The sequence below is a fragment of the Nuphar pumila genome, chromosome 13 (assembly GCF_984573655.1).
Source record: "Nuphar pumila chromosome 13, dmNupPumi1.hap1.1, whole genome shotgun sequence".
NCBI classification, from domain to species: Eukaryota; Viridiplantae; Streptophyta; class Magnoliopsida; order Nymphaeales; family Nymphaeaceae; genus Nuphar; species Nuphar pumila.
Genome location: NC_143261.1, coordinates 14,779,551 through 14,801,214, shown reverse-complemented (window position 1 = coordinate 14,801,214; position 21,664 = coordinate 14,779,551). Strand labels below are relative to the sequence as shown.

The 21,664-nt window shown below is 37.8% G+C and overlaps 1 protein-coding gene across 1 annotated transcript; it reads left to right on the top strand.

Moving 5' to 3' along the window:
- Positions 1 to 575: 575 nt before the first annotated feature.
- Positions 576 to 4,073, top strand: LOC149817864 (uncharacterized). The gene is made up of 3 exons (XM_089986103.1): positions 576 to 672; positions 1,485 to 1,866; positions 3,722 to 4,073. Exons 1-3 carry the CDS (start codon positions 576 to 578, stop codon positions 4,071 to 4,073), a joined length of 831 nt encoding a protein of 276 aa, XP_089842229.1.
- Positions 4,074 to 21,664: the final 17,591 nt, after the last annotated feature.

The window sequence follows — 21,664 nt, the reverse complement described above, 5'->3', positions numbered from 1 at the left end:
TTTACAAGCCCAACCAATTGACTCGTCTGGTACCGGATGTGCCTTACAGCCCAAAGCACAACAACTGTAAAGCATATCGTAGATGATTTACCAACCAAGCCCAGAATCATCTCGGCATGATCATTCATTCTTTACACCTAAATAACCATCCATAGTAAATGCAAAATTGGGGAAGCTTTTGCATCAACTGAGAGTAAGTATACCGTGAGAATGGCTGGCGTTGGGGTTATCGAAACTAAGCAAGCCAACTTTGAGTTCAGTCAAAGTTGTAACAGAAATAACTCTGTTTTTTTTCCACCGCATTAAATAAAGCTGCAGGCGCGTGTAGGGTAGTTTCTTCTGATCTTTTTGTTGCAATACTAATTCATCTGTAAAAAGTACACTTGAAATTCAACTTTCCACAACCAAAATTAATGTGTTTGCCCACCTCTAAACCAACCCTCTGCTTTCACTATTTATTTACATGCGATTTCTCGCTTACTTAACAAAGCCCACACACACAGCCTTCACCCCTCTCTCTAATGGGTTCTCTCTGCAAGTTTCTTTTGCTCTCTCTGCTGCTCATATGTTTAGTCATGGAGAGCACGCGGGCAGATGTTATGGTCTCTGGCAGCGTTTTCTGTGACCAATGCAAGGATGGGCAGCTGAGTCTCTTCGACTACCCTCTTTATGGTAAGCAATTACTTGGCTCATGTATGTCCGTGGCTCAGCTTCTCTCTTAAGAAGTTCGTTCGAACTCATGAAATACTTTTGGCTAGCCGCCTTGAACAATGGTTTCTCGAACAAGGGGTGCTCGGTTCAGCTGCTCTCATATAGTCTCCTTAACTAGTAACAAATATAGTTTACATGGTTGAAGTGTTTGGTTTGCAAGCAAAAAGTTAGAGTTCAAATCCTACTGCTTACAGCTTTGGAATAATGCATTTCTTTTGTAAATGAATCAGTTTGAGTTGCGGTCATTAGGTAAAGTGTTCAAAGTCTTATCATTTTTAATTTTGAAAAGTTTTAAGTTTAATTTTTGTAAACAGGCAACAACTTGTTTAACTTAGGCTTGCCGTGACTTTGATATGACAGATTTGGTGATTTGACAAAAATACAAATTTTTTTTTATTTTAAAATCACTACCGTCAATGCCTTCCATTATCACCGGTTATTGTGCAAGCAGTGAAGGCCATCAAAAGGGCTGAAGTCATTATTTCACAAATGGAAGGTGGTGATTTAAGTCATGGATGCTGGTGATTTCAAAACACAAAAATTTGTGTTTGTCAAATCACTTGATCCCCCGAGAACGAATTAACCTTGAAGACTGTGTTTGGTTCTTTTGACCATCAACCTCTTTACCTTTATCATTATTTTCACCACCACCACCGTCACCATCACCATTATTATCAACTTGTTTTATATGCATATAGTCAGGCACTGCACCATTCCATCTTGGCGTCCAGAACTCGGACACTCTCAAATGCTTTGTGCTCATGCACTTGCAGGGGTGCAGGTAGGATTGGCCTGTGCTGATGACGAAGGGCAGGTGGGTGTGTGGAAGGAGGAGAGCACCAACTGGTTCGGGAGCTACTCAATGAGGTTCCCAGGAAACCCTGACATGAGCCGCTGCTTTGCTCAGGTGGTGGGGAGCCCCCAAGGGTTGTGGTGCGGCGCAGAGGCTGGGCCAGCGCGGGGCTTGAGCCTCTTCTTCAGGCTGTTCGATATGGCCTACTACACAGTCGATAGCTTGCTCACTCAGCCTGCCCAGCCCATGGCCTTCTGCCCAAAGACCATTGAGAATAACACCCTACCGCCCACTGCCCCCACTCCTCCCGTGGTTGGCCTCCCACCACTGCCCTTCTTGCAACCCTCTGCGTGCTCTTACCGGTATGACCACTTGATTTCTGAAGCAGATCCAGTGCTCAGGCCCGAGTACTCTACAAGGTACTCGGGCCACACGAAACACAGAAAAATTAAGGCTTCGCGCGCAGCAATTTTCTGTGCAACAATCGCGCATACCTCTTCTGTGTTTACACAGAATTACTGCACGAGAAATCGATGCAGGCACAAGTGATTTTCCGTGTTTTGTGTGGCCCATGTATGTACCTTTCAAAGTACTCGAGCCCGATCACTGCGCCATGCCATGATTTCATAATAGAGATCCAGTCATACGCCTTATGACCGTTATGATCATAAGGCTTTCTTGATTTCAGCCTGCTTTTGGTATTCTTTTCCTCGAGATTCCCAACACAACCAAAATGCAATGCATGTCTCCGTTTAGTGGGCTGGATCAGGTGCGGTGCAATGTGATTGTACACATTTAGTGGGAACCGTCCGTATCAATGCTATCAGTGTTGGTATCGACCCTGAATCATTGGGTATCGACCCTGAATCGTTTGGCCAACCATTCAGCTGTATCGGGCTGATAACGATACTCAAGTGAATCATTCTGTATCGGCCAAAAAATAAAACCATTAAAAATATATATATATATATATTTTTAAAATTATGTTTTAGTATTTTTATATTTATTAAAAAATTAATAGCCCCATTCAAAGGTGATGTTTATCGATTTTCTGTTAATACTATACGTATCGGCCGATACGCACCGATGCTGACAACATTGCTCCATGGTGGTATTTAGTGCCACCGTGATTTGTGGTTGATATTGGAAAAAAACCATCCACTGATGGTGATTTTCCATATCACCTGATCCTAACCCGAATTAATGTGCTGCTGCACCTGATGACTGACCATCTTTGAAATACAGCTTGTCAGTTGCGGGGGCCCAATAGCTGATGGATTGGTGGGGGATGAATTACTTAAAAGTGTGCAATCACACTTCACAGCCTTATTTCAGTTACATGTTCACCTGCGTCTTGCATTTTACATCATTGGCATCTTTGATAATAATCGCTTAGCAATTAGCATGTCTAATTTCACATTTTCGCTTACAATTTTTCTAAAAATTGCTGATATGTTCACTGATTTTTGCAAAAGATTCCGTTTATGTAAATCCAGGGCATAAGTAGATGTGAAAAGATCAAGCGCCATCACATTGGCACAATTTTTTGTGCCTTACAAACCTGATCACCCTCCATCTTGGAGGTGTGGGGCCCATGACCTGATGAAGGGCCATCAGGTGCCTAAGGCACAAAAAATGCTGAAAATGAAAATGACACTTTATTTAGGGCTCGCTTGTGTGACGCTGAAAATGACACTTTACCACCGTGGTAAAGTGTACTTTTCCTGCGGGGCCCACACCGTGGATTTGTGGTGGTTCATGCCAACAGGTCAATTTTTCTCCCATAAGGATGTCAGTGGACAAGGTGAAACAGGGCTCCGCCTTGTCCCGTTTGGACTGGGGATGAAGGACATGAAATGGAGATGAAGGTTAAAATCAAAACCCGTGCGGGGATGAACTTATGCTTTCTCCCGCCCTGCCCTGTCCCGGATCCCACCCCGCCTTATCCTGCCCTGCCCCATTCCCAATCCTTCTTTAGAGATGGTAAATGAACCCCACCCAGCTTCGTCTCGTTTGGACCGGGGATGAAAGACATGCATGGCAGATGATCCCCTTTGTCCTATCCTGGACGGGGGCAGGCTGCACATATCAAATGCCGGACAGTGCTCGTGGTAGCAGTAGCATTTAGGACTTATTTTTCAAACACATCATTGGATGAAGATGCCATTTTTCTTACATCTGCTGGTATAAAAATTAATTGCATTCTTTCCTTCACAGGTACTGGACAATGCCAGAGAATAGGTGCAACTGGAGGGTGGTGGGACCAGACACTAAAGTGGCTGTTGCCTTTGGGCTGCCTGCAGCTAGGAAATACGGGACAGACATGACCCTGTGGGAAGGTCTGCAGGGGAAGGGTGACCTGTACAGGACCCTACTTAGGGAAGGGACAGCTGCCCTACTTAATTCCTACTACAGTCTCTTATTTGAGTACCCTACGCTTAGCGTTATGGGGCACATGAACTGGGCTTTGGAGGCCACAACCAGGGAAGCACTCTTGCAGGCTGTGAGGTTCAAGAGGGCCAACTCTGGCTCGGGGAATGTCACATGCCACTTGGCTACCTGCAAATGATGGGATTCATGTTGGAGGGGTTCAATAAGTCACCTTCTAGGCTTAAAATTTATTATTGTTTTAATTGAGTTAGAACTTATAGACGATGATAATAAAGGTAATGCTTTATTAACCAGTTACAGATTTAGGTCATGTATGGATCAAAGGCCAACACCCAAGTTGTTATGGTTATAACAAGTCTTAGTAAATGAAATATGTTCATTAATAGACAAAACGGAGTGTTTGAAGGGCCAAAGGTTTTGCACACCTGGTTAAGTGGAAGCAGATCAGGTCATGCTGAAAATGCGCGTTTTTGCTCATGCGGACATCGTGGCCGTCTGTTTGCATTTTGGATGAATGCCACGTGGTTTTGTTGACTTTTGAGCTTTTTAAAATGCATATCGGATGGCCAGGATATGTCAGCATGAGCAAAAACGCGCATTTTCAGCATGACCTGATCTGCTTCCTAGTTAAGTGGGTCGGCTTAAAAGCGACTAAGTTGATTACGTCACCATATATATATATATATATATATATATATATATATATGAGAACTATCATGTGAATCACCCTTTTTATCGATTTTGTGTTCTTTTTCCTTAAATCAAACCATACTAATGTGACTAAGGGTGTCAAACCCTATAGGGTCAGGGTATGGTGATAAATAAGAAGATCCAGACCCTAAGGTTAGGGATGGCAATGGGCCGGGGCCGGGCGGGGGACAAGGTCTCTCTCTCTCTCCCCCCCCCCCCCCTCAAGATTAGAACCTCCATCCCCAGCGGGAATGGATTTTAACCTCCACCCCCGCCTTCATCCCCGTTTCATGTCCTCCATCCCCGGTTCAAACGGGGATGAAGCGGGGCGGGGATATTGCGGGGAAAAGTGATAGGGCGGGGATCGTGGCGGGGTGGGGAAAAGTGTACGTCCATCCCTGAATGGTGATGGATTTTAACCTTCGTGCCCGCCTCCATCCCCGTTTCATACCCTTCATCCCCGATCCAAACGGGGCGAGGCAGGGCGGGGCGGGGCCCTGCTTTTCCCGTGTCCACTGCCATCCCTACCTAAGGTCCGATTAATACATGGACCCAGGTATAGTTTGTAAATTTTTTTACCAGACCCACACTCGACCCGAGTTCCAATTAAGATCCACAAATTTTCAATGTAAAAATGATAAAAAGTATGGTTTTACTAGGTATGGTCCAGGTTTGGTTCATGTAGTTCTTATTGGGTTGGGGTATGATTTTTCTTATAGTGGACCCGATTAGACCCGGGGTTGGACCCGATACCATACCCAAAAATTCGGTCCAAGTCTGGTTTCACCTGGGTCCGAACCAAACCCGACCCATTGACACACCTAGTTGTGACCTACATGCTTGGTTTTATAACGATCAGCTCTTGAATCATCTGATTATGATGCATAAACAAGAATTTTTTAGGCTTTATTAAAATCAACGGCTGGTATTCTTCAAAAATATTCAAGCATCCGCAAACCTTATTTTTTGTTATAAAAAATACAGGGTCCAACATTCAATTCCTAGTAAATTCACTATACCGAGTACATCTACATAGCTGGATTTGCAAAAAGAATGTTGGTAATGCCCAATGCACACGGTGGTTCATATTTGCTCAATCAGGTTAATCTTTGACAATTTTTCTATAACGTCCGTCATCAAGTCCGTTGTTCAATTACCAACGGGGGGGCTCCGCTTGTCTGGCAGGAGCAGTTAGTGCAGGTCATCTTGTGTTGGGACGTTGCAAGTTCAAACCCCAAATGGTATGATTGTATAACTGGTAGGGTCTGCCCTAACCCCAGCCTTCTCTGTCGTATAAAAAGTCCGTTGTTCAATCAGCAGAACCCACACTGATGTTGCTATTGACATCATCAGAAGCTGCCCCGCTGGTTGCTGCTGATCGCCCAAATGGACGGTGAGGATGGTCACTGATCTGGAATATCACCTCGTCTGCTTTCACAAAGTGGCGCTAGTCCTTGTGAAGTCAAAGATGTGGCTGGTTCATCTCCATCCTTATTTTGGAGTTGGTAGGCCTGAACCATTACCTAACCAACCCCACATCTCTATTTTGGAGTTGGTAGGCCTTAATGCCTAATGCAATCACAAACATCAGCATCACCATCAGCGTTCATTGCCACCATCTCCACTTCATTCTTCATGCAATGCACCAAATCTCAATTGCCAAAATATGACCAATTACTACTTATATATAGTACTACTCTCAATATCTCTTACCAACTTTTCTTTGCCCTGCCTTCATAGCCATGCTTAAGAGCAAAGCAGCAACCTCTATGTTCATATCTATTATTATCTGCCTCCATGCCGTTCTAATTTCTCCAACACTAGCGAGTACCATTTCAAGCACAATTGAGAGAAGTGGCAAGCGACAGCTCCTCTCAAACCTACCACCCACAAATCCTGATATCACTGCTCCATTGAGGACAGTTGGAACCTCGCAGCAGTTCATCACGTCGGGAATGTACACTGGCTTTTTCGTCCGGCAAACATCGGAGAATCAGACCGGAATTTACGTCGACGACGATTTCTGTTACATCCAGATAGTCGGCTCAGGCCACAGTGTAGTGTGGGAGTCAGAGTGCACCCCTGTTAGCACCACCAACACATGCAGTCTGGTTTTCTCTGAGTTTGGTCTTGAAATCTATGATGGAAGCAGGTCAGCATGGTATACTAATGGAAATGGAGTGGGCTTAGTGACTCTTATGATGATTGATAATGGAGATCTGCAGATCAGGGACCAAGGTGGCCAAGTGATCTGGAAGGCAAGTGACACCCAATTGAGTAATCAAAGCTGCGGTTCAGTCGGGTCTACTGGTTTAGCTTCCTCTTACCCTCTATATACTTCTCCTCCTTTACCTGGTTCTAGCTTGCCTAATGAACTGCAACCAGTACTTAATCAACCATACAACCAGCAGCAACAACAACCCTTCTCTTATGAACCACTAAATCGGCAAGACTCGGTATTTCAGCCTTATTCCTCACTAGATAATCAGCCCTACTCTTCATTGGATCCGCCTTATTCTTCAACAAATCAGCAGCCTTTAAACAACAACCTCTTCGGCAGTGGTTCTCCGATTACAGTTTCACGCAGTCTTCTCGTTGAATTAGGATTGTTCACTATTACTTTTGGGTGTTTATGGTTTTCTTCCTGAAGGCCGTGGAGATATTTATTGTTGCCTTTTGTTAATACTTTATCGAGTTGTTCTGTATGAAGAACTTTGTGCTTTGCTGTAATCAGGTAGTCAAATAATGGTTTGGGGGCTCTAGTTCTTGCTTAAAGGCTTGAACTAAATCCCGCTACATGGTTTACTAAATTTGCTTTGTAGTGCTTTTGCATGTAAGAAGAATTGAAATTCGGTGATGGAAAACACGAATCCTCAAGCACACTCACTTACAAAACACAATCATAAGGAAACGACAGTAAATTTTACGTGGCTCGGTTCTTGTTGAAACTATGTTCTCGGTGAAGGACTTCTCTCTTTCTCTACACATCCTGAGAGAGAGGATCTTCCCTCTTTTATTGATTCTCAACCAGGTACGAGAGTATAATTAAGAAACTCCTTCGTCAAGAAGGATTCCCTATTCTTTCTTTACATAACATGGACTTTCCAAACTTTTGACTTTCTTTCACAAGAAGGTAGGAGGAGTCTCTTCACACGTAGACTCATTATTGGAAAGGTTTCCAACAGCTAGTTCAGTTTCTATCTACTGCGACTTTCTCAAAGTGCCTTCTTCACGTCTTCTAGTCATGAAGGCAAGGTGGCCCATATACTATGTTGACTGAGATCACCTTCATCAAGAAGCACAGTTGGTGTTCATAAGAGAGTACAAGTTTTGAGACTCATGATGAAATATGCACAAATTTTTGTCCTGTCAATTGGTGATTTTCTAAAACCAATTTTCCCTTTTTCCGCAATTTTTTGTGAGTTGAAATAGAGTTTCTCTGTATTATAATGTTCTTTTTTTTTTCTACCAGCATGGTCAGTTGATTCTTTTCTTTCTTGCAAGGTGATTACTTGTTACTCATTGTTATGTTTGATTTTTCAATAAAATTTTCATTTATTCATTCCAAAAAAAAAGATTGTTGCTGTACTTGAGTGAAGCTACAGCTCACCTCACACTTAAAATCATTTCACTTGGATTTTATTCAAATGACTCGCACACTTACACAAAATATAACCACTATTTATAAGAAACAAGGATAACCCATGTGTCTGGACCACTCACCATAAATCTTGTGATATAAAAATGTTTGCATTTTAATGCTCCAGAATTCATAATTTTCACCATTAAAAATGAGCACCAAGAACCGAGATTGAGATAAATTAAGAGTGTTTGAGTTAGGAGCCATACCAAACTCACTTCACAACTCTATATTTACTAGCCTCTCTGCTTCAACAATATTTCTTCTTCATAACTATGATGCCCAACTTCATCGCAATGGGGCTCTAATATCAATTTTGTTGGGTGAAGCTTCAGCTTGCCTTCTAATAGAAATGACATACAACATGGCACACACTTAAAAGAACGAAATAATAGGAGTGGGAGAGAACAAAAAATCACTTTACTTGGATTTTATTCAAATGACACAAAATTATATAAAACATAACCACTATTTATAAGAAACAAGGATAACCCATGGTTGGACCACTCACCCACACTTTTTCATTTACCTACCAAAAGAAACTCTAAAACAATTATATAGAGACCCCACTAACACTAAGAAAACATTTTACTTTCATAGGCTATTAAAATGAAAGGCTAAAAGTTAAAAAAACATGTAACTCTCAAACACAATTCTCTTAAACATGGGGTGAGAGTTACCAAAACTTTCTAACCTCCTAATAAGAATTAATAGGGACCACAAGCTGAAAATTAAAACCTTTCAATGTGGGAAAAAAAGTTACAAAATCTTTCTAAATTCTTTCTTTATTGTCATGGGGCCCACATAAACCCCAAAAGCTAAAGATCCATTTTCTTTATGCTCTCAGTGGTTTTGGAGCATCAACTACAGTTGCTCCATGAATTCAAGAAAGTTGAACCTCTATCCTATCTCACTTCCATAAGTAGTTCATCATTAGCACTTCCCTATATAACTAGAGGGCTTTATTATAATCTTAATTATATTTACTTGATCAATGGTTTACTCTAACACCACAATCATCTCACCATCATGGCCCATTACATATTCAAGGGGCATTTTATTGATCTCTGTATAACCATCACTATAACCACCAGAGTTGGTAGGTTGGGGTGGCGGTTTCCTTTCTCTTGTTGCTTGTTTGAAGGAGTAAGCAATTTCAATCAAGGTTGGCTTTGAGCCCTTCCACCAACTGAAACATATCCCAAATGGTGCACCATTTGTTTCGGTGTTGTGCCCAACAAAGACATTGATTGAAGTGTACGTACCCTCCAATGGACACGACAACAACAAAAATATTGCCACATGGTGAGACCATCATGTCCAAATTGTTGACCTCCATCAACTTTTCGAAAGCATTCTTTGACAAATTCTTTAGATTCTTGATCGTTGCTTTTGCTTGCTCACTCTTGTTGGCCATGTTCTTTGCTTTCACCATCTGATTTTTATTTTTTAGAAGATACCACCACCACCACCAAATCTGCCCGTACTCTTCTACCATTTTCTGTAAAAAAGGTGAATTTAGTTGACATCTCATTCTTTCCCTTGTGCAAACCAGCCTAGTTTATGAATTGCACTATTGCGGTCACTGCCTCAACGATCTCGACCATGATCTTTGGCCAAATAATCATTTCTTTGCCTTATTTTTTAATAAACAAATGTTGGAGGCAAAGCCTACTTTATGAAATATATTTAGTCTTATATTGAACATTTTTTAGAAACACATTGGGTTAAAAATATATAGACTTGACTTAGAGGAAACTTTGAACTTAGATTTAGATTTGAACTTGGGTTTTGCTTTGGCTTTGGCCAATCTTTCTATCACTTATTTTTGAACCATTTTGGACATTATAAAACCTCTTTAAAAGAGATTTAATACATTCTTTAAAGATATTTAATATAAAAAATGATTTGAATGACCAATCAATCAAGGGTCATTCTGGATCATAACTGAGTATGCTACCTAGCTCAACATTCTGGATATTAGTGGGTGCATGCAGGGATTTAAGAGATATTATGAGGTATGCTAAATTGTAACGCCCCAAAATTTTTAACTTATAAAAAAATTCAGGGAAAATTTGAAATTTTAATAGTCAATCCTTTTTAGAGTTAAATTGCGAGTTCAACAAAAAACAATAGTTTTAAAAGAACAAGTCAACAAACCCTTGGTGGGTTACATGTAAAATTTTCAACAAATGAATCAGGTTCCCAAATGTCTTGAATTTGGGCTCGCATTTTTATACATCTATTAAAACTATAAAGATTCAAAACAAGGTTTTATATAGAAACAATGTTATACAAAAGTCTTTATACAAAATATTCAAAATGTGCTCAGGAGTAAACAACATAGAGAATTGATTCTTGATATCATCATGTCATTGCACCATAACCTGTAGCATTTGTTTAATCATCGTCTATATCCCATAAAATGGGTCAGACTCATGAAAGTCTGGTACGTGCAATGATATCAGATAAAAGAATAAGACTAGACTAATGTCTGCATTATCATATTTCAAAACGTTGGATCATACATAAATGAGCAAACCACAAATTGGTGTAAGTGGTGTATCGTTCCTAGATTGAAGAAGCAGAGTCAACATCATAAGTTTGTTTTGATAATTATCTACCTATGGGTACTCACAAGATAAAAACATAGAAACAACTAGGACCATTCGAGAGTTTATTATTCTATGTAAATTGATAACATGATTGGCTAGCTGAGCTCGTTCCAAAGGGAACGATTTCTGAGACCGAGAGAAAATTTTCTAGAGGCAGGAATAAATGGTAAATGCATTCTAACTTTTGCAAAAGTTGTGCGATCTACCACCTAGGATAATAATTGGTAGCTCTGACCCATAACTCCGATGACTGGGAACGTTGAACCATTGTCACTTAAGAAGCGTAGTTGTTAACAACTTTCTCCATTGGAGGTTATACCTCATATCCTCTCTCTTAATAAAACTAAAAAATGAATGAGTGTCTTTATTCTTCTTTTATCCAACAACCTATTCACCATGATTTGGTCTTTTAAATCAGATCAAGCATCTTGCATGTGAAGGTGGTCTAAGCATTTGCATGAGATTATCCGATAATACTATAGACTAAAGCGCACCAAGGTTGTCAGAAACCTTTGATCATCCATCGACATATAAGCATGTTGTGCATGTTTGATAGTACCACTGCGATGCGAATTAAACTGGTTTCTTAAAAGAAGACCAATCTATCAATCTAAAAGTTCATGATTTCTCCAACTTCACGTCGGAGGCATACCTAGGTCATCCCCAGATGCGACTATAAGTACTTGATGTAAGTACAATAAAGTCTACGTAGTTGAAGTCTCATGTTTGTCAGTTCATAGGGTAGATTTAGTTGTGAATGTCTGAATCATGACAATCTTACCCTTTTGAACTTTCAATATCTAGAAGGACACGACGGGAGTTCAATGCATTTAGATGTGAAAACATTTGTTTTTTTTGCGAAACCTTGAAGCATGCAAAGTTGATCTTGCACGAGAGTAGATGAAAATCTCTTATTTGATTTGCAATAGTGTCAAGGGCATGCAAACTTAAAGTCTTGCATGTAAGCCTTTTGAAAATAGATTAAAGCATAAGTATGCAAAATGGCATACTCTAAAGAAATGCTTGCGTAATGTAAATAGGGCAAGGGTATTTAAATTTGCACACTCTGTATAGATATATATGCAGATATTTACACGTATATGAAAGCAACGTTTACCAAAAAAGCTATCGTAAATAAAGTAGAGGTACACAAAATTTTATACTTTAAATAAATGCTCGCGTAATATAAATAGAGCAAGAGTACACAAAGTTGTGCAATCTGTATAGATATATATGTATATATTTATGCGTATATGAAAATATCATCAGTCAAAAAAGCCATCGTAAATAAAGTAGATGTACGCGAAACTATGTACCTTAAATAAATGTTTGTGTAATGTAAATAGAGAAAGAGTATGCAAAAATTGCATACTATGTATAGATATATACATATATATTTACACATATATGAAAACAATGTCTGCCAAAAAGGCCATCGTAAATAAAACAGAGGTACATGAAACCACATACCTTAAATAAATGCTTATTATATATACATATATTTGACATAAATATAAATACATATATTAGAATTATTCAGTTACTATCACCATATGCATTTTTCTCCACCTTGGAGATAGTTTGAATGTTCAACGATTCTGAGCACAGATATAAGCTTGCTCGTGTCTCGTAAAAAGTGTCAAAGATACAAAATCTCGTCAGTTGCACCGATGTGGTGTGCTCAAAAGGTTTTTATCAAATTACATAAAGAACGAGGATATAAAGGTGAAAAGAGGCAACAATGGCGTTGTTGGTTTGAACCCAACCCTAATTTATGCTGTTTGGACCAAGCTGACTTGTCGAGCTACAACAAGTGAGCAAGTCAGTAAGAACTTCAAAGATCAATGGCACCCAATGCACCAAGATTTCACAATTCAAAAAATGTTTTTTTTATGCGGGTCGACAAGATATGATCAATGGTCTGATCCTTAGTTAACAAAAGCAAAATTAAGCACACATGGAGTCAGATTGAGCAGATAACGCTTGCACCATGATTTCCAGCTACAGAGGATGGTCATGAGCAAATACTGTCCTTTATAAATATATCTGCTTAACTACTATTTTAAGTTAGCTTTATCATTACTAATGAATGTAAAGTTTGTTTATTTGTGCAGGAAAAACAGGAAGATACTGGCGAAATATTTTCTTGTTAGCAGAGAGCTCGAGTGGTTTGGGTGAGCAAGTTGCGCGTGCTGATGTTGGGGTTGAAAGTTCAGCATGTGAAATTAATAGCAACTTTCTTGCTGATTTGAACACGAAATAAACAAATATATATATAGAAAACTAATAATGAAGGTACAAAACTAATGAATAAAAATCACTTTTAAAAAAAAAAAAAATTCTATTTGTTTTTTTAGATTAAATGTTACCGTTGTGATCAACATGGCTTATTTAGTAAGAAACTTGTTTTGAATGAAGTGATTATGACAAGTAATTAGGTTTTTAAAGGGGCCTAAAAATCAAGGGCCCACAATGTGGCAAAATTTCATAACTCAAAAGATCACATTTTTACATCAGAAAATCACGAACTAAGTCGTGATCCTTAGCAAACAAATCAGACACAGCTATGTGGTTAGATTGAGTCGATACAACTTGCACCTATAATTAATTTTGTACCTTCATTAGTGGCAAATATTTACCATATATATATATATATATGTGTCTGTGTGTGTGTCAAATGGGATTCTCAACTTATATATATATATATATATATATATATATATATATATATATATATATATATATATATATATATATATATATATATATCTGTGTGTGTAACTTGAATATTGTCTTTCCAGAGGTCAAGATTTGATTCCAATGTAGGAGAGAGGAGTTATGATCTCTAGAGATCAGCTCTGTCAAATAACCTGAATTTAAAATTTTTCATCCTTGATAAAGATCGTGTGCAATCTATTTTTTAAGTGCCTCTACACCAGGTTGAAGATCTCAAATAAAACCCTACTGGTGCACGGGTGTGTCCGCAACTTTCAGATGTGAGCCACCCTGGTTGTGGGGATCCAGGGTTTTCTCTTAACTTATATTCAATTCTCATCCCGCATCTCACTCCATGAACATGCCCCCATTCTCACTTCTCCACGTGAGATGTACGGTAAAGATTAAATATGATAGTTGACGAATTATGATTTTGATCTGATCTGCTCACGTTTCAAAGAGTGCTTATGGATAAAAAAAGATCATATATATTATCTTGATAATTGATGCATAAAAAAAAGATGGTCAACCCACATTCAAGTGGGATGGTAATTAATCCTAACAATTGATTGGACGGCTAAAATTAAATATAAGATGGATCCAAACACATAACAGAGGAAGCTGCCAATAATATATATAGGATTGAAAACCTACCAACTGGAAAAAAATTGTTTTTTTTTTAAATTTTGAGCATACGTTCAGCATGATTAATTTACTAGAAATCAATACTTGGATCATGAATTTTGGATATAAAAAATTGTATTTGGAGCCTGAAAATTGTAAGCAGTTGATTTTTGAAACTTATAAAAACCTATCCATTCATCGGAATCAAGAACTGATTCCTACAAGCATATAGATCACTTTTGTACTATCAGAATATTGAAAACAATACCATAAATCCAATAAAACTTATGGTGGACCGGTTAGGTAGGGTTTTTAGTTGGTAGATTTTCAAAATCCTATATATATATATATATATCTATATATATATATATATATATATATATATATATATATATATATATATATATATGTTCCTACTAAACAAAACCTATAGCTCACATTTATGGTATTAGATGTGAAAAAAAATACAAAAAACGTTGATTTTTGAGGGGGCAGAACCGAACAGAAGAGAAAGTGGGCAAAAATGAGTGCATTATATATATATATATATAGGTTACTCCAAGAATACCTGCTCTCACATAATAAAAACTTTAGATTTTCAAATTTCTTGAACTTTTTTGTTAACCTTTAGATATGATCTACAAGCATTATTTAGTAGACACTACAACAAAGCAGTAGATTAGCGACGACCACATTCCGTCGCTAATTCGTCGCTAAGAGGCATAGCGACGGATTAGCGACGACGAGGCGACGATATGCTTACGTCGCGAATTTTTCGACGCTAACTGGCGACGGATTTATTCTGTCGCCAGGTCCGTCGCTAATTGCGATGGACTAACGAGCGCTGTATTCTGTCGCCAATCCGCCGGTACTAAACAGCGACAACGGCTTGGCGACGGATTTACGTCCGTCGCTAGTCCGTCGCTAGATTTATATGAATAGTGACGGATGGTTCCGTCGCTAATTAGTCGCAAACACGAAAAAAAATTTAAAAAAAAATTATTTGAAAATTAAATACCGAGAACGGTACAATTTATAATTCCTGTAAATAAAAAACAAACCACACAAAAAATTCTATATAAAAAGAATCTACAATAATTAATCGTTCCACCTTAAAATTAACAAGTTTAATTATTTACAATTCAATAGGAAACATAAAAAAATAGAACTTCTTCAACACAGTTCTCTAATCATCGCCAAGATTTTGTGCGTCTTCTTGTTCATTGCCTTCATCTGTCCCTTCAGCTCCGCTACGCTGATTATCGCTATCAGCCTACACAAAAAAACAACAGTCAGTATTGATAAACAAAATATAATAAAATAAATTACACATTATATGTGATTCTATCATGTGCTCATGTGTGTTCTAAGGCAATAAAAAAACTCTATATGTGATTCTATCATGCTCATATGTGCTCTAAGGCAGACAAAAAGTTATATATGTGATTCTATCATGCTCATATGTGTGCTAAGGCAGTCAAAAAATTGAATATGTGATTATAGCATGTTCATATGTGTTCTAAGGCAGCTAGAAAAACTCTATATGTGATTCTACCATGCTCAGATGTGCTTTAAGGCAAGCAAAAAACTATATATGTGATTCGATCATGCTCGTATGTGTGCTAAGGCAGTCAAAAAATTGAATATGTGATTATAGCATGCTCATATGTGCTCTAAGGCAGGCAAAGGAAAAAAATTTATATGTGATTCTATCATAAATGATATATGTTCTAAGGCAGTAAAAAACTCTATATGTGATTTGTGCATGCTCATATGTGTTTTAAGGTAGTCAAAAAACTGAATATGTGATTATAACATGCTCATATGTGTTCTTAGGCAGTCAAAAAACTGAATATGTGATTATAGCATGCTCATATGTGCTCTAAGGCAGGCAAAAAAACTTTATATGTGATTATAGCATGCTCATATGTGCTCTAAGGCAATAAAAAAACTCTATATGTTATTATAGCATGCTCATATGTGCTCTAAGGCAATAAAAAAACTCTATATGTGATTCTATCATGCTCATATGTGTGCTAAAGCAGTCAAAAAACTGAATATGTGATTATAACATGCTCATATGTGTTCTTAGGCAGTCAAAAAACTGAATATGTGATTATAACATGCTCATATGTGTTCTAATGCAGTCAAAAAAACTTTATATGTCATTCTATCATGCTCATATGTGTTTTTAGGCAGTCAAAAAACTGAATATGTGATTATAGCATGCTCATATGTGCTCTAAGGCAGGAAAAAAAATTTATATATGATTACAGCATGCTCATATGTGCTCTAAGGCAATAAAAAAACTCTATATGTTATTATAGCATGCTCATATGTGCTCTAAGGCAGGCAAAAAACTTTATATGTGATTCTATCATGCTCATATGTGCTCTAAGGCAGGCAAAAAGTTATATATGTGATTCGATTATGCTCATATGTGTTCTAAGTCAGGCAAAAAAACTTTATATGTGATTATAGCATGCTCATATGTGCTCTAAGGCAATAAAAAAACTTTATATGTTATTATAGCATGCTCATATGTGCTCTAAGGCAATAAAAAAACTTTATATGTGATTATAGCATGCTCATATGTGCTCTAAGGCAATAAAAAAACTTTATATGTGATTACAGCATGCTCATATGTGCTCTAAGGCAATAAAAAAACTCTATATGTTATTATAGCATGCTCATATGTGCTCTAAGGCAGGCAAAAAACTCTATATGTGATTCTATTATGCTCATATGTGCTTTAAGGCAGGCAAAAAGTTATATATGTGATTCGATTATGCTCATATGTGTTCTAAGGCAGGCCAAAAAACTTTATATGTGATTATAGCATGCTCATATGTGCTCTAAGGCAATAAAAAAACTCTATATGTTATTATAGCATGCTCATATATACTCTAAGGCAATAAAAAAACTCTATATGTGATTCTATCATGCTCATATGTGTGCTAAGGCAGTCAAAAAACTGAATATGTGATTATAACATGCTCATATGTGTTCTTAGGCAGTCAAAAAACTGAATATGTGATTATAGCATGCTCATATGTGTTCTAAGGCAGTCAAAAAAACTTTATATGTAATTCTATCATGCTCATATGTGTTCTTAGGCAGTCAAAAAACTGAATATGTGATTATAGCATGCTCATATGTGCTCTAAAGCAGACAAAAAGTTATATATGTGATTCGATTATGCTCATATGTGTTCTAAGGCAGACAAAAAACTGAATATGTGATTATACCTGAGAGGGACCTGGAATCGAAGATCCCCTTTCCAGAACAACGGCCTTGATCTCATTTCGGAGAAAGGGGGCGACAGTGTCATGGAAGTAGTTATTCAGTGATTCCGTAACAATCTGGCGTACATCATCACCGGAAAGAATAGTCTGCTGCTTGGAGCTTATGTCGGCGCAAGAAGTCGGTGAGCCGTAACTGGAAGAAGCAATAACTGGTGAAGTGTTCATATTACTCCCAAACCCGAACACGCGACCTTTTTTGGGTTCACTTGCTGCAGTCACCCATGCTGTAGGATCAAATGATGGATGTTGAGTAGCGTCATCGCCATATCGCTCTTCCATCTGTTGCTCATATGCCTCCTACAAAATAATGTTTAAAGTATTCATTAATAATTAATGATAACATTATGATAACTTGCATATATATTGCAATGATTATTAATAGAATAAATACATACCATTGTCGTTCTCGCCTTCTCTGATACGAAGACTCCCGTGGTCTTCCGTTTATGTGTTTCAACAAACACATCCTTATATGGTACACTGCCTCCTTTTTCTGCTTCCTGCGAAGTTAAATGACAAAAGATTTAGTACACAAGTTTGCAACAATACTTATAAAATTAATATTATATATTAATGAGTTACCATTTTCTTCAGATGACTCCCAAATGTCTTAGATTCACCTGTGTGTAGATGGGCTTCGGGCATCTTTGATCGATTTTGTGCAGCCTTCGCAAAGCGATTTCTAAATGCATCTCTTGTCCACTTATCACACATTTCATCCCAGTAATCTCTTCTGATAGTAATAGGGCCATGACCCTTCCACAGTAATGGATCATCTACTACGCCAGATGCCTTTTTTGCTGCAGTCTTCATAGTGTGCAGCATGTCTGCAAATCGATTGGCAGCCACCTTCTGCCACACCTTCCTTGCATCATTTTCTTCCACCGTAGTTGTGAAGCGATTCGAAGCCTACAAATATTTTCAGAAAGATAGTAGACATTACTTAAATAAATTAAATATGAAACACATTAACTATGAGGAACAACTGTATACCATGAATGAGGACCACAATCTGTCTAACACCTCATTTGGGTACTCTTTCCATTGAGCAACCGGTCCTGGTAGATGTTGAAGAAGTGAATTCCTAATCTCCCATACTACTTCTTGTGGCTCAAACCTTGTGCTGCACATGAATTGTTACACAGTAAATATCAATATAAAATATTTATAAGATATGAAATAATTGAAAACAAAATACTTACGGTCGATTATCGATATACACTATTCGAATGAGTCTTCTTGTGTCAGCCTGAGAAGACTCTGTTTCCTGTGTTGGCTGTTGACTTGTGTGATCAACTGGTGTAGGTGGGTCGTGTACAAGCGCAACATCATCTGTAAAAAAATACATTAGAAATTCTCAGAATGCGCATTTGAACTAATCAAGCATCCAATTAGTTATATGATATACCTATCATAGGAGCCCGTGAAGATGAAAGCTGAGCCTGGCTACTACTGAATGAGTGACCACTATAACCTCCACGAACCATATTCTAACAAATAACACATGTCATACAATACATTCAAATAATTCACATCAAGTATTACAATGTATTCAAGTCATTCACATCAAGCATTGCAATGCATTCAAATCATTCGACCAAGTATTACAATGCATTCAAGTCATTCACATCAAGCATTGTAATGCATTCAAATCATTCGCATCAAGTATTACAATGCATTCAAATAATTCAAATCATTCACATTAAGTATTGCAATAATTCAAATCATTCGTTGCATAAATTATAATACATTCAAATAATTTAAATCATTCACATCAAGTATTGCAATAATTCAAATCATTCGTTGCATAAATTATAATACATTAAAATAATTTAAATCATTCACATCAAGTATTGCAATGCATTCGAATCATTCGTATCAAGTATTACAATACATTCAAATAATTCAAATCAAGTACTGCAATGCATTTAAATAGAGGTTTGTAGTATAAGATTTTGCTCACTAGCTTGAGAATTCTTCCTCGTCACTAGTTTGACTTTCTTCTTCTTCTTCTTTATTGTTTGCCCATCCACTTGGTACATCATTTGGATCACATTCCTCTATGAATGTTTCATCGGCCAATGGAGATATGACATGCATATCATGCGCAACATCGTGACCATAAGCGAAGTCATAGACATCATCTGATTGATAGTAATCGCTGTCTTCAGCTAACTCATCTTCCTGTAACTGATCATACTCGGGGTATAGTTTGGACTTCACCTTGCAAACTGCCCACCATTCATTTCTATCTGACTTTTTTATACTCGGATATGAAGTATAATAAACTTGTTGAGCTTGCGAGTCTAATATGAATGGTTCATATGTTCCAAACCTGGATTTATGATTCACCTCCACAATGCCTGAAGCTTTGTCGAGTCTTGTTTCAGTTGGATTAAACCAATGACACTTGAATAAAGTTACCCTGTTATTCATGCCTAAGTAAGTCAACTCCATTATTTCCTCTATAACACCATAGTAATCATGTTCATTTTCACCGTAGCTGCTACCCTTGACACACACGCCACTATTTATCGTTGATTTGTTTATACCATAATCTTTTGTATGGAATCGATAACCATTTATGATATACCCGTTGTAGCATTGCACAACTTTGGTCGGACCATTTTCTAAATCACATATTCCTTGATCTTTAACATCACCATGGCGAACCTACGCACAGACATAAACAATGATTGTGATCACGATCAATTAAGTAACTTAGTGTTGTTTATAAGTACAAAATTTATGTTAGCTTCTTTACCAACTGTTTCAACCACTCCACAAACTTAGTTTCACGTTCTTTTTGTACTTTTGCATCAGTGAGATGTGAAACTTCGCTTTGCAACTCCAGATCAAATCGTCTGCAAACCACAAATACTTATATTATCGAGCCATGTATCCACATATAGAACATAAAAGGATTTATAATTGAGTTGCATATACATATACTTACTCGATGTATGGGTCGATCGTTGAGAAATTAAAAAGAATATAGATGTGTGCTGCATCTTGCTCTCGATCTGTCAGTAGCCTTGATCGAAAACTACCAAATTCATGCCCAAGTGGTTGAAATATTGACAGCTTGTCAGCTACAGTTACTTATTCTCCATCATCGTTACGGGGCGGGCATGTGTAACATGTTGGAATATGAGGTTCGAAGTACATAGATGAGAAATTTGAAATCTCTTCTAAAGTGTACGCCTCACAAATAGAGCCTTCTGCTTTTGCTTTATTACGAACCTTTTTTTTTAGGTCGAACATGCATCTGACAAGAATATACATTTCAAATTTTAAATATCTGACATTAAAGAGACAAATATAAAAAAATATATACCTTTCAAATGGGTACATCCATCGATATTACAGAGGGCCACCAACCCTTAGTTCATATGGCAGATGTATGATCAAATGTTCCATAACATCGAAAAATGCTGGCGGAAATATCTTTTCTAGCAGACAAACAACGGTGATGACAGAGTCCTCGAGATTCTTTACATCTGATACTACGACCTCCGATGCGCACAATGTTCTAAAAAATCCACCCAACTCAGACAATACCCCCCATATAGGTTTGTCTAACATATCATGGAATGCTAGGGGTATCAATCGTTGCATAAAGATATGACAATCATGGCTCTTCAACCCATATAACTGTCCATCGTCAATCTTCACAGCCCGAGCAATGTTAGAGACATATCCATCTGGAAATCTCAGTTGTCTCAACAATTGACATACATGTTTTATTTGATCATGTCCGAGCACGTACTTTGCCTTTGGTTTCAGTACTTTGACATTATACTCTTTGAGTTCCAATTCTGGTCTTTTACATATTAATTTTAAATCCATACGGGCCTTCGGATTATCCTTCGTTTTTCCTTTAATATTCATTACTATATTGAACACATTATCAAACACATTTTTCTCTACATGCATCACATCCAAATTATGTCGTATCAATAGGGTCGGCCAATACGGTAGTTCCCAAAAAATAGATTTCTTCGTCCAATTGTGATCCTTCCCAAATCCACGGAAGGGTGTAGGACTGCGGGAATTTGTTAATACATCTGGAAAGTATCGCAATCTTCTTAGAATCTCTATGCCAGACAATCTTGAGGATGAACCTTCTGTTTCAGTTGTGCCTGCTTTAAACGCATTCTTTTGTCGTCGGAACGGATGA

Coding starts and splice junctions, on each gene's coding strand:
- LOC149817864 (XM_089986103.1), top strand. CDS start 576: ATGGAGAGCACGCGGGCAGATGTTATGGTCTCTGGCAGCGTTTTCTGT. Junction 673..1,484: donor CTTCGACTACCCTCTTTATG/GTAAGCAATTAC, acceptor ATGCACTTGCAG/GGGTGCAGGTAGGATTGGCC. Junction 1,867..3,721: donor CCCTCTGCGTGCTCTTACCG/GTATGACCACTT, acceptor TTTCCTTCACAG/GTACTGGACAATGCCAGAGA.